The 18,358-nt window shown below is 49.2% G+C and overlaps 2 protein-coding genes across 4 annotated transcripts in view; one reads left to right on the top strand and one right to left on the bottom strand.

Annotated features, from left to right (window-relative positions):
• Window positions 1–18,358, top strand: part of TIAM2 (TIAM Rac1 associated GEF 2) — a 119,015-nt gene that overhangs the window by 94,932 nt on the left and 5,725 nt on the right. For both annotated transcript variants that reach the window (XM_080663529.1, XM_080663530.1), the window contains 9 exons: window positions 7,489–7,668; window positions 9,420–9,488; window positions 10,026–10,151; window positions 10,894–11,002; window positions 13,597–13,776; window positions 15,332–15,450; window positions 16,398–16,506; window positions 17,059–17,117; window positions 17,720–17,825. In XM_080663529.1, coding sequence (XP_080519655.1) covers window positions 7,489–7,668; window positions 9,420–9,488; window positions 10,026–10,151; window positions 10,894–11,002; window positions 13,597–13,776; window positions 15,332–15,450; window positions 16,398–16,506; window positions 17,059–17,117; window positions 17,720–17,825 — 1,057 coding nt within the window. The remainder of the gene's footprint in view (window positions 1–7,488; window positions 7,669–9,419; window positions 9,489–10,025; window positions 10,152–10,893; window positions 11,003–13,596; window positions 13,777–15,331; window positions 15,451–16,397; window positions 16,507–17,058; window positions 17,118–17,719; window positions 17,826–18,358) is intronic.
• TFB1M (transcription factor B1, mitochondrial) overlaps window positions 15,984–18,358 on the bottom strand; it is a 48,415-nt gene continuing 46,040 nt past the window's right edge. For both annotated transcript variants that reach the window (XR_013960323.1, XR_013960324.1), the window contains exon 8: window positions 15,984–17,102. The gene's annotated coding sequence lies outside the window, so the exon portion shown is untranslated. The remainder of the gene's footprint in view (window positions 17,103–18,358) is intronic.

Raw genomic sequence — 18,358 nt, 5'->3', positions numbered from 1 at the left:
AGTGGTTTTCAACCTTTTTCATCTCATGGCATATACAAACTAATTGCTAAAATTATGTGGCACACCAAAAATATATTTTTTGCCGATCTGACCAAATAAATAGGTGTAATTTTGATTCATTCACATTGGATAGCTATTGTTGTATTGGTTGTTGTCATTTTTTTAAAAATATATTTTATTGAGTTTTTTACAGAGAGGAAGGGAGAGGGATAGAGATAGAAACATCGATGAGAGAGAAACATGGGTCAGCTGCCTCCTGCACACCCCCTACTGGGGATGTACCCGCAGCCAAGGTACATGCCCTTGACCGGAATCGAACCTGGGACCTTTCAGTCTGCAGGCCGACGCTCTATCCACAGAGCCAAACCAGTCAGGGCATCATTTTTTTTTTTATTTGACAGTCTAAGGGCAAAGAGGTTAGTGCCCCTGACTAGATAGTCAGATATTGCATGTTTTAAAAATACTTGTGATACACCGGTTGAAAATTGCTGAAATACAGTGACAAAGATAGAAAAATAATCTCCTAGTACATGCTAAGACTATGTAACATTAAAGACCTTTCCTGAAAAAAAAAAAAAAAAAAAAAAACCAAAACAGCTCAATAATACTGTACGTCATCAATGGCCAAGAATCAAGCCAAATCTAAATAATCTATGCAATAATGATATTAACTTTTTATAAGCATTGCACGTATATGGAATTTTAAAATTGCTTTTTAATTTTGTTTAGAGCAAAAAATTATTTTAAAAAATAAATATTAACTTTCATATACTTGTAAGATTATATGCATCATAAAAAAAAACAAAAAAGAATCAAGCCAAAGACATAACCCTTGAATAGAAACGCTGTGTGGAAAACCGGCAGTAAGCATGGAAACCAACCAGGATGCTCGTGCTAAATGGAAACGTTAACCATTAAAGGGAGCGTTACTGTCAACACGCAAGTTGAAACGAACTGATGTGATTCTCAGAACAAAAGTTGGTTAGAAAAAAATGGAAGGAAGAGAATAACAACGAAGCTGAGACCTGACATAAATGCCTGTGGGTGGAAAGTGGGGGGAGGGGAGTGAGGCAGATAAGGAGCATCAAAGTTAAATATGCTTTCCAAAAACAGTGAGCCGGAAGGTGCTGGTTTAGAGGCTTCTTTATCCAGATGAACATTTAGAATGAACGTTAAATGATATAGGTAATCACGGAAAGGATTTAAATACAGGTCTTCATGCCCACGTCCCAGGAAAAGCAAACGGAATCATCCGAAAGCAACACAGGTGAAAACGGTTAGAGAACGTACGAGCTGTTTTCTGAGGCCTGGATCCGAGCCAGGGGAGCTGCAGGTGTTTCTGCTTTGTCGTCGGCGCAGCGGAAAGCGTGCTACACCAAAGGGTTGATACCTTATGTGAAGTCAGATGCCATTTGTAGTCTGCAAAAAGATATAAAAGTCATTTTTAAATTTATGTTTCACTCGCGGAAAAATTTCAGAATTAGGTGGTCTAGCTTATTCTGAATTTTAATTCAGACTTAATTTCAAAAGGAGAATCTTTGTTTGTTCCGGGTACATCTCTTTCTATCGGGTTGGCCAACTTTTCCTGTAAATACGTGAGGCTCTGGCAGCCACTCCGCTCTGCCTTTCAAGTTGGAGGCAGCGTGGACAGCAGGCAGGTGAATGAGCGCAGCCGTGTGCTAATAAAACTTTATCTGCATCAGCACGTGGCAGCCTGGCTTTGGCCCAAGAGGGCCTGAGTGTGCTGCCCCCTGCTCTCAGGCTCCGCCCTTACCTCACCCGTGTGTTGCAGGTGGGGTCGTCGGTCTGTTGTATGCCATGCTTTTGCATTCAGAAGTCGGGGGGAGATTCTGGCCCGCACCCATCTTCCTGGGTGGGCAGGTTTAAGGGTGCCTTAGAAGTAAGCCGTGTCTTTTGCTCTGGATGAAAAATGGAAGAGAAAATGCAGTCCCTGGCCCAGGATATGTAGACAGGACGAGCTGTTTGTGTAAATTATGTAAGAATGACATCGAAACACCCAACGTTGTATGTGAAAATGCCTGGGGATGCGGAACGCTGTCCTAGCCCTGACACATCCTTGGCAGGGAGAGCATGTCTTCTTCATTCCCGAATTCTCACCAAACTTGAGTTAAATAAAGAACCGAGCAGAAGGCAGGCAGCAGGCCTGGTCCACGCTGGCTCCGGCTCAGCGGCTTCCTCCCAAGAGGGACTGTGGTCTGGGAGCCACAGTCGCAGGTCCCTCCCTCCCGGCTCACAGCTCTGACCTGCCTTCTCGGGCTGTGCCGCCTGCACACAGGATTGGCTGCTCGGCACACCCCTGCCACAGCAGTGCCCTCGCCTTCCAAGGCTGGCTTCCCGCTGGGTCAGTGGTCGGCAAACTGCGGCTTGCGAGCCACATGCGGCTCGTGAGCTGTGGTTTGCGGCTCTGTTGACTAATGAGTTTGCCGACCACTGCTAAGGCATTACCCTTACCCAGAAGTTTTCACTTCAGGTTAAAGACATTAGTACATTATTAAAATGTTTTTTAAGTGTTTTTCCCTAGCAGTGGTTGGCAAACTCATTAGTCAACGGAGCGGCAAACCGCGGCTCACGAGCCGCAAGTGGCTCGCGAGCCGCAGTTTGCCGACCACTGCGCTAGGTGGCCCCTGGCCACTGCCTGCCTCCCGCGGGCCTTAGCACAGGCTTCGCCTACTCCTTCTCTGCTCCCCATTCAGCCGCAGCCCAGCCTGCTGGCCCTCCATTCCCCCCTCCCCACCCCCGTTTTGTTTCTCCCTGGCGCCCTCACACGTGTGTCTGAGATGCTGCGCACTCCGCTTTCTGTCCTCTGTCCTTGTCACCTCTCTGCCTGTGTGAAGGTTGGGGTCTCCCTCTTTTGCGTCTTAGCACCTAGCACAGAGCCCAGCCTAGAGCAGGAGCTGAATTAAAAACCTGCAGAATAAATGAAATTGAATTGTTCTGGCCTTTCCTTCAGGGAACTGGGAGGAAATGTATTCTTCTACACTTCTAAAAATAACGGAGCTTGGAAAACTGAACTCCCTGTGCAAATTGTAACTGTTCCTCCCCAGCCTGGTGCTGCGCGGAGGCTCTGCACGCACGCGTTACCTCCCTGACTCCGCTCCGGGCCCGGTCAGGTGAGCCCTGCCTCACGGGGGAGCAACCTAGGCCGGGGGGGGGGGGGGGGGGGGAGCTGGCCCAGGCTCCTGATGGCACCGGTGTTTCATGGGGAGGCTATGGAACCTCAGCCAGCGTCCCGACACGGGTGATGCACGTGTTAGGGTCGCCGACGGAGGTACGCACGAGGCCGAAAGTGGTAAAGAATTAAAATGTATTAGGTCATCTGGAACCCAGATGGGCTGAACCCCCACATGGCGCCAGCCCCCAGGGATGGGGAGTCAGAGGTTTTAAAGGACTCTAGGCGGGCTTTTTTTTGGCAGGGAATTCTCTGGGAGCATCCAGATCCTGGGATAGTCCACAGGGGAGAGAGAATGGTCTTAGCAAGTGCGGGGAGAGGGGAAACAGGCTGGCTTTGCCCCATGTTCTGCCAGATACCTGGCAGGGGTTGGCCCTGCAGATAGATAGATGGTTCCTGTGCCATCAGGGTCCTGCCGAGGCCTCCTCGCCCCTCATCTGTACAGTCTGGGCCGGGGTTAAATGTCGGCAAGTTCTGTGAGACCACCTCCCGCCTGTCTATGACCCAGAGCGGGTACTCAACAAATGCACGCTCCCTTTCCTCCTTGCCCCAGGTGGTGACTGGAGGGGTAACGTCATGGCATAAGCCCTACTGCTTCTCTTTCATCAAGGAAATAAACTCAGAAATGAGTCCACGAAGGGCTAGAACTCGGGGCTTCTGAATCATGTCTGTGCTTTTCACCCCATCAGCACACATACGTGTAAAAACACCTCAACCGAAAGTCACTATTCCTAGCAATCGCTTAGCAGAGACACCCAGAATTCCACCCTCAGCAGGCCGGGGTTTGTAGCCATCGCTGAGAATGGAGGACCTGAAGCATCACCAGGTGAGCCTTTCAGGCGTGTCTCAAACCACATTCACAGCCACTCCTTTTAGGCCCTTCTTCCTTTTAACCCCGAGTCATCCTCATGGCGCCCGGGGACAACAGCCACCTGTTCAGGGCGAGGTGGGTCACACCTGAGCACTTCACTGTGGTACCGTCGAAACAACACTGGCCATGAAAATCTCGCCTAACATCCCCTCTTCAAGTTCCATCTTTCCAGAAGTGTTCGTAAAATGAATTCTGATTCTCTAAAACGGCAAGAGACTTTATTTTTAAGATCTCGTTATTTTAACACTGCATGGTTAGGTGTGAATTTTGACATCCCAGCAAGGCAAAGCTGTCATCTCACCAGCTGCCATTTAACTTATGGTGCATTTTGTCAGATCTTATTTTATACAATATATGTGAGTTTAATATAGATTCTATAGAACTGGAAACTATTTCTCATGACTGCAGAATTATGTTGTCTGAGATGGTGGTGCAGAAATACCGGGATAGAGATTTCAAGTAAGTGAGTTTTAGGGCCTGAGTATCATTATCTTGGATTGTTGAGCTCAGTAGAGCACCAGACCCGAACTCCAGGGTCAGAGGTATGGTTCTGTCTGCTTCTGCCTGTCTCATGCGCTCAGTCCACACGTGTGGCCTTTACCTGGCCATCCTTCAGTGAAGACCCTGGGACAGGGTGATCTGGCAGCACCACTCTGGCGAAACCAAGCAGTGTTTGCCACGCTGATGGGTATACCAGTTGTTCTCACTTGGGAAACTTTTTTCAAATGCCCATCCCTGGGGCCCTAGAGATGCTGATTCATTTGGTTTGGGCATGTGTTTTTAAGCTCCCAAACAAAGCCAATATGTGGCCAGGGTTGATACCCACTGGAGAGGAGGACAGGATTCGGGGGGCGGGGGGGCGGATTGTTACATTCCCTGGTACTCCGTTCAGATGCTCATGTCCCAGAGGAGAAGGAAGCCCCTTTTGGCTGCACTGCCCTCTTTGGCGTTCGCTCTATGTCATTCAGCTCTCAGGGCACGACCGAAGTGTCAGCATTTCTTTAATAGTGAATCATAAGATTTCATTGTTTTACACATGAGACATTTTGATAGATCAAGATGCCTTGACTGGAGCCTTACGACCCACATCTGTTTTCTTGTTCTTGGGCAATTTGCCCAGAATGAATGTGTTCTGACAGGTGTTAGCAGAAATGTGCTTGTGTTCACAGCCGAGGACAAATCTTAGTGGATCGTGTGTGTATCCAAGGAGAATCATTAGTACTCACACGTGGAGAATAAATTCTATTATATGTGTTTATATGTCCAGTTGGAGGCTAAGTGCCTGCTTTATGGTTGGTCTGACTTTGGTACCAAGACTAGTGTGGAAACAAAAGAGCAGCAGTTCTATTTAAAGAGCCCCATGGCCTGGGAGTTCTCATCGCTGACACCTGTGGGGGCCTCACTTCCACCGTACCCTTGGCTTATCCTGTGGTTCTTCTTTGGAACGTGCTACTTCCGTGACCAAGTTGCAACCCACTTCTCCACTGGAGCCTTCCCAGGCGGCTCCTTCCCGAGTGACGCTTCCGTTCGTTGATGTGTATGACCTCTCTCATTTGTTCCACACAAGCCTGTGTTCATTCCCCGGCTGCCTTGGCTAGGCTCATGCAGAAACTGCCTTCTGTTTCTTTGGAGACTGAGCAGGCCCTCGGCCGGTACCCGTCAAATGGACTTAAAAGACTAGCCCAGATTGACGTTGAGTTTTATTGCTGAGGAAGACACTGTGTTGGGGGAGGGTAGATCAGAGAGGGAGAGAAGGCAGGGCAAGAGCACCCTGCTTTCTCCTTGAGGCACTGTAGTTTCTCAGGGGACAGCTTGGATAACAAGCACTCACCAGGCCACTGAGGGTGACCAACATGCTTGTGGAAGATGTTCATGCTCCGAAATATCCAAAGAAAATGAATTAAATGAGTATTAGGAGATGCTTGACATGTTCAGCTTCTTACCCCAGACAGAGTGACAGAGATCAGGCGCAAAGGCATTTAAACCAGAGGGTTTTAGTTGAGGGACAGAAAGTTGCCGCGTTAGATGGGTATTAGTCATCACATTGGCATTGGGACTAAACTGCTTTGTTAGTCAATAATATTTTCAGGGCAACAGAGGTGACAGGACACTTACTGTTAACCAGCCTCTGAACTGGGCTCTGGGGGGGCAGTGACAGAGAAAGGCGTGGCCTGCCCTTGACCGGCTCACAGCCTGGCAGGTGCTAAGATGGGCTAGGACAGTGGTCGGCAAACTCATTAGTCAACAGAGCCAAATATCAACAGTACAACGATTGAAATTTCTTTTGAGAGCCAAATTTTTTAAACTTAAACTTCTTCTAACGCCACTTCTTCAAAATAGACTCGCCCAGGCCGTGGTATTTTGTGGAAGAGCCACACTCAAGGGGCCAAAGAGCCGCGTGTGGCTTGCGAGCCGCAGTTTGCCGACCACGGGGCTAGGTAGAATAGCAATATAAATAGGCATTTTAAATGTACTCTGATGGTGCTCCAGGCTCTGTGGAGGCAGGTAGGAGACCTTTGGAAGGTTTATACCGCCAGCCTAAGGCAGGAGCATGCAATGCGCTCTCCTGGGGGAGGCTTGCTTGCACTGTGTGTGAGTCTAACTAGGAACGTGCATTGAAGGTTGTTAGTCCCCGGACATCCCTGCTCCTTCCTGCCTCTCAATCTGTGATTCTGTTCCCACTACTTGGAACGAGAACCTTTGCTTCCCCCAGCCCCGTGGCCCCTCTGAGGTTTCCCAGAGCCCCTTCACCCAGTTCTCCCAGGCTTGCTGTGTCATCTGCTCCCTGTCTGTGCCCCCGGGGGGTTCTGACCCTTTCAGGGTAGGGACCTTACCTTTCCTGTAAGTCTCTGTCTCTGCTCTCCTTTCTAGCTTCTACAACAATCAACTTTTACACTTGGCAACTTGGTGCAAGACTGCAGAGCTTAGTGGTTAGGTTTGAGGGCAGAACCCCAAGTCCATTGAAGCATCCTAAATTTACTAAATCTAAATCTACTGTGCCACAGTTAGATTCTCTGCTCATTGCCGCTGTTTTACATGGGAGACTGAGCTGTGTCAGGCCAACCACTGAGGGGACAGAGTGGACCAAATGGGGCTCTTGTTGTGCCCTTAGGGAGCAGGGACAACCTGAACAGTATCGCAGAGTGAGCCTGTGCCTCCTTCTCTAGCTTCCGTACTAAAGATGCACCTGTCCCCCAGCCCGCAACAATGAAGCATTAGGTGGAGATACGGAACGGGTGCAAGCTCGGACCTTCCCTGCCGGCATCTTAAGTGATAGAGTGGTTTGTGGCGGACGAAACCACCTGTCCTGGATATGTCCCCCATGAGATTCCCGGGCAGGGATGGAGACACTGTTTATGTCCCTGGTGGGCAGAGGATAGTAACGGCCAGTGTCCTGTACACTTTCCCACCTCTTGTCCCCTCTCAGAGTGCGGAACAGATCGCTGCGCTGTGTAGGAGTTTTAACACCACCCAGACCACCAGCATGGAAGGACCGCGGGAGGGCCAGGACCCACCTCCGAGGCCCCTGGCCCGCCACCTGTCAGATGCGGATCGCCTCCGAAAAGTCATCCAGGAGCTGATGGACACCGAGAAGTCCTACGTGAAGGTAAAGGAGGGGGCAGTGCACGCTTTCCTGCTCTCCCGGTCTGTGGTGGCCAGTGGTATGGCGACAGGGGTCCCTGGGTGACGCCCGCGGGACCCCACCATGCACTCGAAGCGAATTGCTGCAGAGGGAGGGGAGGGGGAGAGGGTGGAAATGCTTGGAGGACTCGGGAAAAATTAGATCTCGGCTCATTTGTTACCAAGGTAGCTTTCACTATGGAAACAGATGCTCCAGTTTGAGCGACTTGTGAAAGGGCGTCTGTGCTGGTTTAGTACCTGGGCACGGAGATCACGTTAGGTGATGGGGAACGAGGGCACAACTGGTTTATAGGCGACCTCTGAGACAGGGTCCCTGCGGGACAGGTCCCACCACCCATGTCCCCTCATCACGGGCGTTCCCACACGGCAGAGGGGGCGTTGCCGAGCATCTTAGAGCCCAGAGAACTCGCTTGTTTGCCTCGGAAGCCCCTAGCGTTGGAGAAACATGAAGAACACAGGAGGCCGGGAAGACAGCTCTTTGGCTTGAAGTGTTTGCCGAAGCTTTGGGACTATATGGCGTTCACTTGGTTGGCTGACTGCCGAGGGCATCATGGCACGGGCGGCGGGCTGAGCATGCAGGCCTAGGCACAGCCTGCCCACCCGAACGGCCTGGGTGGTCCCTCCTCCCCCCTCCTCCCCCCCCGGGCTCTGAGACAGTGTGCCCTTGGGGCGGCTTTGATGTGCGGAGCCCGGAGTTAAACCTCGGTATGCACACACGGCTGTCACCTTTCTCCTGACAAAGCTGAGCTTCGCCTTTCATCAGTGTCACTGTCATTTTGTCTGGACTTGACCAAAGGCCCTATTCAGAGAGCTCAGGAGAACGACCCGAACTCCTTCCGTTGGTCCCACAGGGGAGGAAGGAAAGCGATAGAGATGACATTTTCATTTCATTTCCCATTACGTCCTGCCCCACACCTGAGGCGGAGGGGAGGGGGGCGATGAGGTGAAAATCCAGGGAGTCCAGACAGGATTTCTGCATCCTCCTGGGAGCCATGGTGACCTTCCCCGCAGCCCTGGGCACCGTGTTTGAGGCCTCAGAGCCCTCCGCTAGCTCGAGGCTGGTCACGGAGCTCTCACCAGGAGCCCAAGGCCCTTTTTATCGCTGCTGTTGCTTTTTACTGTCAGGCCACACGGCCCTGGGAGGGTCGCTTCTTGCTGATGCTGGGAGAGTGGAGATGAATGTTACGGGCGAACCTGCACTTTGTCCTCTTAGGGCCGATGTCGCAGTCTTTGGCCCCTCGGGTCAGCGCAGACCTGCCCTCGTGTGTAAGTCCCTGGGCAGCATCAGCTGGCACGAGGAATGACAACAGCCGGTCACTCTGATGAAATAACCAGCACCCGCAGTGTCCTGTGACTCACACACATTTTCATGTTTTGCTTTCTTTTTGCTGCTCACATTACATGGCATTTTATTCGTTCTTTCATCTAACCTGGATCTCTGTGTGCCACTTGGACATTTCAACCTGTGTGTGTTCCCTGGGCAATGATTCAGTACCTCCAGCTGTGGAATGGGTTGTGGTTTTAACCTCTGAACCCAGTAAGCAGTAATGGCCACTTTTAGGGTCGAGATGAGCAGTAATGGCCACTTTTAGGGTCGAGAATTTCAATGAGACACAAACTTCATCGTTCCTAATGGGAGTCCGGAGCTGTGGCCGGTTGCTGGAAACGCGTGGGTATTTTAGAGACGTAAGTGCCAAAGTCTCTTCTGTCTTTTAGGATCTGAGCTGCCTCTTTGAATTATACTTGGAGCCACTTCAAAATGAGACGTTTCTTACCCAAGATGAGGTAAATCATCACCTTCCCTCTGTCCCTTAACCACAGGCTAGTCTCTCTGCCCTTTAGTGGACCTCCTAGGAGATTCTATCTACTGATCCCCAAACGTCCAAGACTTCAGGGTCTTCAGAGAAACCCAAGCGTGGCCTCCTCCAAAGCTGTGCACGTGGCCTCCGGCCTGAAGCACAGTGGTATAGCACAAATGCAGGACGGTCCTTTTTGTAGAGAAGTCGTGGCCAAAAATTACTTTTCCACGTATGACATTTTAAGGTTAAATCACAAGAATTACTTCCTTTCTACTTTCTTTCATTTTCCCCCAATTTGAATTCTGAAAACTTTACATCCACTTAAAAACTTATTTTAGGATTATGGGGACAAGAGCTGTAAATTCTCTGTGTCTAAAGTGCCCCCATAGTGAAGGTGCCGTATTCTATAAAGGATGTACTTCTGCCTGCTGTGGGCGAGTGACTGCGACCTGTCGTGCCGCCGGGCGTCAGAGTGGGTCCAGACCTGCTGCTAACACCCTCTCCCACTCCCGTCTTCACATAGATGGAGTCGCTCTTCGGAAGTTTGCCAGAGATGCTTGAATTTCAGAAGGTGTTTCTGGAGACGCTGGAGGATGGCATTTCAGCGTCGTCTGACTTTAACGTACTTGAAACCCCCTCGCAGTTTAGAGTAAGTATTTTAGACGGCACTTCAAAGCACAGAGTGGTGGGTCCCGTGCCGAATTCTCCCCTGAGGAAGAATCCCTGTCCTGGACTGTCCACGGGATAAACTTGGTGCCTTCATCGCAGGTCCCTCGGGCACGTGGGGACAGCAGGCCCCATCTGTGTCCTGGCATCGGTGCTCAGGGGGTCGGAAGTCTTCACGGCACGATCTGTGCTGGGTCCCTGGGTGCCGACCATCTCCACACCTTCACTCAGGTCACCTAAAGGGGGTGCAGGCGGTGGCCTCTGACCCGGAGCACTCGCTGCGATCCCTCACCCGCATGGGAAACTGTTCTGACCTGCTCTCCTGCGGAGGGAGCCTGTTTCCAACATGCGCGCCGGCGCTGGCAGGAAGCCCTGCAGGGAAGCACAGACGGCATCGTGCATCTGAGCAGAGCCGGCTTCCTTAGCGCGCCTCTCAGCCCCTTCACATCCCCCTTTGTCAGCCGTGTTCTCCTGGAACTTTTCCGTGTCCTCTGATGGCACACTGCGCCCACGGGCTCCTCCACCGGAAAGTTTGCAAACTGCAGCTCTGCTAGGGGGACGCCCGGCTGTGCTGCGCTGGGGCAGTCCGGCTTATGCCAGCGGGCGCCTTCTCGAGGCATGGGTGCACTGGTATCTGCAAGACGGGGCCCCGGAGACACCAAAGCAGTCAGATGCCACAGACACCCGCCAACCCATGTCTGACGGACTTCTCCCCCCCTTTCTAGAAATTACTGTTTTCCCTGGGAGGCTCTTTCCTTTACTATGCCGACCACTTCAAGCTGTACAGCGGATTCTGTGCTAATCACATTAAAGTGCAGAAGGTTCTAGAGCGAGGTAAGTTACTCCTAACTTTTGAAGCTGTGTTTTTTATATTTTTAGTTGTTAACAAAGAATAAATTTGTACCTAACAAGGAGGAATAAGTGCAATTTTAAGGGATCATGTTCCATTCTTGACCTTGAAACGGATGCCATTAAAGGGAAAGTTTTTTTATTTCAATCCACTGGTGAAAGTGAAAGTCCTGAGAGCAGAGATGTTGCTTTGCCACGGGTCACTTTGCTGTGAAAATACACCTGACTTATTTTTCGCCGAATTCCTTGATCTAAAAACGTAGAACCATAAGCCCCTGGATGGGGGTAGAAAACGTATAGCATTTTCTTCCTTCTTGTTAATCTTATTCTTAAGCCCGAGAAGTTACTGCGAACCACCACCATCCAGCTCACAGGAAGTGAGCAGACTAAAATGAGCGCTTTTTTTTAAAATTAAATTTAATTTTTTTAATTGTTTGAAGTATTATGAGCGCTTCTTTGGTAGAACTGGGGGAAAACTCACACTTGTTACAGCTCACATTCTGCCACCTTTCATCTCTCCACACTTTTATCATCTCACTGGATCTTATAGGCTTCAATTTTTTAAGTCCAAGTAGACTGGGTAGTCAACCCTCATCGTTCTTCCCTTTGGCCACCAGCCACCATTGCTCTGTGGAGCTGACAGATGCCTGGGCTTTGGGCTCTGAACTGCAATGGGTCAGCTGGTGGGCACAATTCCAGCACATGGAGTGGGCAGGCCAGTCTGTCCAGCCTGGAAAGTGTATTCAAACGTTTGATGACGACAATGACCTTCTTTGGTGTGGAAGTGGTGGAGGGCGTCTTTGTGCTGCAGTCACCACCTGGGATGCTCCACTTGAAGGTCAACTTATTCCTGTGATGCCCTAAACCAGGGGTGCTGAGCCGAGGCTCTTCTGTTACTGAGGGCTTCTTTCAGTCACTGCAGACCTCTCTAGGTGTGAGGTTAGAGTCTCTCGGATGTTTCCTCCCCCACTCTGTGGAATCCTCGTTGCTGGGAGCAGAGACAAGAGGAGGAACCATCAGTGATGCAGACACAGGACTTCAAGCTCAAGGCCGTGAGCAGTAGTAATGCAGTCCTCAAGGAGAACACCAAACAAATGCAGGTCCTCAGGAGTGCGCTCTGCTTGGCTCCCGCAGTGGAAAACAGCTTATGAAAACACATGTAATCCTATTTAGGTTCATCTGCACCGTCTCCAGGAAAGGTCACCAGTGTACTTGGAAATAAGATATGAACCTACCGAAGCTTGAACTGTGATAATGTCATACATTTCCGGGATGAAAAGGACTGCCCCAGCATTTGAATGCCTTCTTCAGAATTAAGGATGGCCTCCTGTGATCGCTCCCATTGTGATTTGCCACCTCTAGAAGCCAGTGAATCAGAGCGCCCCTCCATGATGGTGGCCCACGTTTGAGGAGGGTTCTACATTTGAACTTTGTTAATTGTGTCAACAGGGTATTGGCAGCCAAGCTAAGTTCCAAGCCTTTTCTCTCTGTCATCAAATGCTGCTTAATGGCATTGTCAGAGAGGACCCGGAGTTTGCTGGTCAATGCTTCTTTCTCAAAAGCAGGGGAAGGTGGACTTTAGGGGTTTTCCTGACACTGAGTGTTTCACCAGCCCCAATGGCTCCGCTCGGCCACCTGGTGTAGAGCCAGAACTTCATCCTGTTTTAGAACAGGCTCAGGTGTAAAAGGGAGCCCCGAGTGCTTCACGTGAACCAGACGCAGCCAAGATCTGTCTTCTCTAGTTCTCCACACAGAGACCCGACTCCACTGGGATTTCCTCCCAGCGTACCAACGGTCTGCTCAGTTCCTCCATCACGAAGAAGGGCCATCTCACCATCCACTGCATCTGACAGTCTCATTCAAAATGGTACTGCATCTCCTAAAAGGTGTAGACTTTGCCTTTGTAACGAAACGCCAAAGAAGGGTAGATCTTCATTCAAATTGGCTGAATTGCCAATAGCTGGTCAACCAGTGCCTGCAGGTGGGACCCAAAGCAGTAGTTGGTGTGTTCACTGGTGCTCTCGAATTCCTGAGCACGCCCTTCACGACGCTGGACTCACAGCAGAGAGGCATTCTTACTGCCCCTCTGTGGAAGCTTAGATTGCTCAGAGCTGGAGAGGTGAAGGCTGCAGGGCTTATCAACTTATTTTAAAGGAAAAAAGATACTGTGCTATGAATAATGCATTAAGAAACAATTTGTACTAGGACTGGAAAAGTACTGGTTTATTTTGCTATATGAATCTTTTGGGGCGTATGGTAACATTGTGTTGTGGCTTTAGGATTGTTTGAACTCACTCGTTAGGTTCCTATGATAGTCTCTCATGGGTCAGTGTACCCTTTGGTGTGTGGACTGTGCTATTCTGATAGTGAGTAAGCTCCCTTTGCCCGCGGGAGCTGTCACACCGTGATGCTGAATTCAGGCTGACAGCGGGTGCCTGACCCTGACGCAATGGGGGCCTTACTCAGGAGTGGCTTTAGGACTGTAGACGTGCATGATCTGTAACTCCATGAAAACTGAATGAAGTAGAAGGGCACCCATCCCGCTGTAATCCCTGAGTCTTTCATCCATGTGCTTGCAGCCAAAACTGACAACGCCTTCAAGGCCTTCCTGGATGCCCGGAACCCCACCAAGCAGCACTCGTCCACGCTGGAGTCCTACCTCATCAAGCCCGTGCAGAGGGTGCTCAAGTACCCACTGCTGCTCAGGGAGCTGGTGTCCCTGACGGACCACGACAGTGAGGAGCACTACCACCTGACAGGTGAGGACAGCGGGGCCGGCCGAGCCAGCCAGTGCCCCTGTGTATTAGGAAACGTTTCTCAGGACTAGGACTGTTCATCTTAGATAGTTTTGATATGCGGAAAAAGTTAGATATATGGCCATCCCCTTCGGATGGACAAAACATTTGGCAAAATTATCTAATTGGAGAAGCCCCAAGCTAACCTGGAGGGATGATTCCATTTTCGTTTTTTAAAAAAGGTAATAAGCCCAGGGATGTGAAATGGTTAATTCAGGTCACGTGGTTGGCAAACAGCTATGAGAACTGAGAACCAGGCCTCCTTTCCCGCTCGGTGAAGTTCTGCGGCAGCCGCTGGTCACAGTGCCGCTGATGGAATACGCTGGGTGAGGCTCCACCTTGTGGAAATCTCCGGCAGAGCCCGACTCAGAAACCAAACTCCTAATGACAGGTTATGCTTCAACGAGGATGCTGATGTGTCTTCTGTGTCACCCTGCAAACCATCAGCCCCAGATACACTTTGTCCAGTACACACGGCCCCTCAGTTTGATGGCAAGCAGAGAATCCCTGAGCGGGAGACTGTGCTGGATTAGAGAGAAACTGGGATCATTCTCCACATATCAGAACCAGGAGGGCAGCTAAGCTACACGTAATAAACCCCGTGGAGATGGAAGCTCACTACATGTTACTATCACTGAGTAGTACTAGTGAACACGGAGAAGAGTGTAAATTAAACTGGCTCTTTTAACTATGACAAGCATCCTTTTACATCCTAAGTACCAAGGACAAAATACTTTTGTATGAAAATTAAATTGTACAAGTAAATGATACAAATTATGATTAGTGTTCCAAATACTGTATGTTAAGTTCATTTCACATCAAGATCTTTAAAAGGATTGCTAAGAATACTGCCTGCCACAACTACCTCCACACCGTATGAGGTGACCTGAAATTCTGCCTTTGAACTTCGGCAAAAACATCTTGTCCCTCCACAGGCCGGTGTAAAAAGTTACAAATAAACACCGCACACAAGTGCAAACAATGTCTCTGGCAATTAAGCACTTACAGAGACATTTCTAAGTCCTTGTTAAAAGCCGTTATGGATCACATTCCAGTAACTGGTCTAGGAGAGGCAACATTTTACAGGTGCCCTGTGGAAGTCTGGCTGAATACTTAACCCTTCGTTCTGCAGCGCAGCTTTCTCATCTGTAAAATGGAACAGATTACAGTTCCTAGAGTCATCAAGTTATCGTAGAGATTAAATGAGATGACTCACACCAATTACCTATCATAGTACATGACAAATAGAAAGTGCTCCATAAATGGTAGTTATTATTGTTGGTACTCTTTACTTCCTTTTTTATTTACTGCCTCATTTCAAAGAGAATTTGAGTCGGAAGATAATTCTGTTCATTATAATGATTGGATTATAATGGGCTGTTTGAGTCAAACCTGATAGTACTGCTGTGAGAACTGGATTCGAATCCTGGCATGAATCTTGAGCTTTTTCATTACTGCTGTCGGATAGGACTGGAGACAAACAAACATTGTAAAATAAATATGATTCCTTGTTTTGCAGAAGCGCTGAAAGCAATGGAGAAGGTAGCGAGCCACATCAATGAGATGCAGAAGATTTATGAGGATTACGGGACCGTGTTCGACCAGCTGGTAGCGGAGCAGAGCGGAACAGAGAGGGAGGTCAGTGGGACTTCTGCGTCCCGAGAGGCTTCACGCACCTGCTCCCTGGGTCTACGGTGTCCTTCAGACTAGGCCCCCCTGTTAGGGCTTTCCTGGAGGAGAAAATACCTCAAGTTCTCATTGATCTTAATGCTCATAATAACCCAACCACACGATTTAGGTATAAAGGTAACAAATTAATGACCCTGGTTTAAGAATGCAACCTTATGTTATGCACCAAAGAAAACAAGACAGGTCCCTGAGCGCTTCCTCCTTGTGGGCATGAGGCAGGACATCCCAGAGGTGGTGCTGACATGCAGAGCGAGCGCAGGATGGACAGAGGAAGTGGGAGCCAGCACGTGGAGAGAAACGTGCGTTCTCTTTTCTTTTTTTAGCATGGAATATTGGGGGCCACTTCCTCACTTATCAAGGTCGTTTCAGTGGAATTTTGACAATTTCTATATTTTTCCAGCTGATTACTAAATTTGGAATCTTGAGCTTTTCAAGTCTACATCTAAGGAGCAATGTGTTTTAAGTAGAAAAAGGCAGGAAGAGAAAAGAGCTGTAGTTTGTTTATTACAGTCAGTTTCAACACTGGTACTTTCTACTAGCAGGCCTAGTGTCCTTGATGGCTTAGAGACGTAACTGCACTAGGTCCGGGGGCAATGCCAACACAGGCACTGTGAGGGACCTTGTCGCTGTGGTCCAGAGGCATGTCTCAGCCACAGGTAATATGTGCATTGAAGCGAACGCCTTCACATCTGTCACTTTCAAAGTTTGATGTAGGCATACCTAAACTGTGTGGCTGCTCCTATGATCAACACTTCCGCTACTTAAGGCCCCAAGTTTACAGGGATCTTACAAACCAAACCGAATGTACCTGCATGTTAGCCATGACCACACCTATGTGATTCACTCTCCAACATGCACCTGCGGTGGGGTTTCCACCCCGCCCTCCTGTTTTCCAGGTAACAGAGCTTTCCATGGGGGAGCTGCTGCTGCACTCGCCCGTGGCCTGGCTGAATCCGTTTCTGTCTCTAGGAAAAGCCAGGAAGGACCTGGAGCTCACAGTATTTGGTAAGTAAACTAGGAGGCTGGCAATAATGAGCTCGCCAAACCCTCCAATTTCCAGAAGGGCTAGAATCACTGCGTTTTGACTTTACTTAAAACTCCATTGCTCTGTACACCCATGATCTTGTCCCGCCCGCTGCCCGGCTTAGTGGCTCTCTCCGAGTGTCACAGGAACAGAGCTCCGAGGCTGTTCTGAACCCTGCCATCACAATAGTTTGCTGCACTTCAAATGTCTTCTCCTCCCTGAGCGCCGGCACAGTGAGTGTAGACGTGCATTCTCCCTGCGACGAGCACCATGTCCTCAGGCTTCAATAAAACCAAACGAGGTTTTCCTTTAACTGACAGCATCTACTTCAGACAATAGCTCTTAAATAAGCAGGCACTTCTGCACAACTCAAACATGACAGAAGGAAGTGCCACATAGTCACTCACGGGCTGGCATCCTTAGATCCTGGAGCTTCTAAGTCTGAAGAGCTTTTTGTTCATTGAAACACAGCTCTAGTCCAGCCTTGAAGTTTGTAGAAAATAATGGAAGACTTTCTCTTTTCTTTTCTTTAGTTTTCAAGAGAGCTGTCATATTGGTTTATAAAGAAAACTGCAAACTGAAAAAGAAATTGGTAAGACAAGAATTAGTTTTAATTAAAGCTACCATTTCATGGCTATATTTTCCTATTAATGTTGACCTGAGAAGCCAGCTAAGAACCCAGGCATCACCAACTGATATTACTTATTCCCCGGGTAATGACCGAGTCCAATACTCAAGGTATTTCTTCTTCTCAAAAAGATTCTGTTTTAAAAGATAGACCAATACCCATGCTGGGCCTGCACAGAAAATCAGCTTTTATGTCCCCCCAAATGGCCCAGGTTTCCTCCATACACATGAGAGAGAGTCTTTGGATTATTTTCAAATGACCCTTACCCTGACTTAAAAAACAAACGAAACAAAGCTAGCTGTGGATACTATAGCCATCAGCTCCCCATCAGCGACAATGTGAAGACATGGAAGGCTTGGTTGTCATTCTTGCTTGGAAACCTAGAACTTTCTGCCCCCCAAGCCATGACGCTGCCCTATCCCTGCCAGCTGAGCCCCTGAGCCCTGGGAGTAGCCCGAGCACACACACTGCCAGGAGCCGGGCACTGGGGAGGGGGACCACGCCGTGCCCGCGTCCCCCTGGGCAGAGCGAGCTCTGACATTTTACTGGGGACTTTCCTATTACAGCCCTCCAACTCCCGGCCTGCACACAGCTCTGCTGACTTGGACCCGTTTAAATTTCGCTGGTTGATCCCCATATCCGCACTGCAAGTCAGACTGGGGAACGCAGCAGGTAACTGTTTCCTGTAGTACAAATGCCGAAGACACATGTTAGGAGACTTCCTTGGACTGTGGGATGAAATATAGGAAGGAACCTTGGGGTTAAGTTTTGATGTTTTATAGCAGGAAAATGAGGATGTTTCTTCTTCTGAAGGAAGGACTGATGGGTGGCTCTTCTCAGCCAAATACCTTTCTTCACTATTTCCTTATTTTTACTATCAACACTTTTGAACCTAATAGTCTTGATACACCCAAATTTGTTAAAGGAACAAAGGTCCACCAACTTAAATTTTTGTAAGTTTAGATACACCGGAAAATTCTTTAAGATTAAGCAGCAGCACAAATGATGTAAACACAAGAAAAAACCCTTCCACCTGTAAAACACTGAGATGCTTCCCGAATCACCGTGATCTGCTGCCACAGCCCCTGGGAGGAAAGGACCCGCAGGGTCAGGTGCAGGCCACCCCAGGTCCCTGTGTAATTTCTGTCGGAGTGCTGACGCTTCCAGAACACGACTAAACTGGCCAGCCTTTTCCCCTCAAGCAC

The sequence above is a fragment of the Plecotus auritus genome (genome assembly GCF_963455305.1).
Source record: "Plecotus auritus genome assembly, chromosome: 4".
Taxonomy (NCBI): domain Eukaryota; kingdom Metazoa; phylum Chordata; class Mammalia; order Chiroptera; family Vespertilionidae; genus Plecotus; species Plecotus auritus.
The sequence above is the reverse complement of the archived record's forward strand: the minus strand, read 5'-3'. Positions and strand labels throughout refer to the sequence as shown.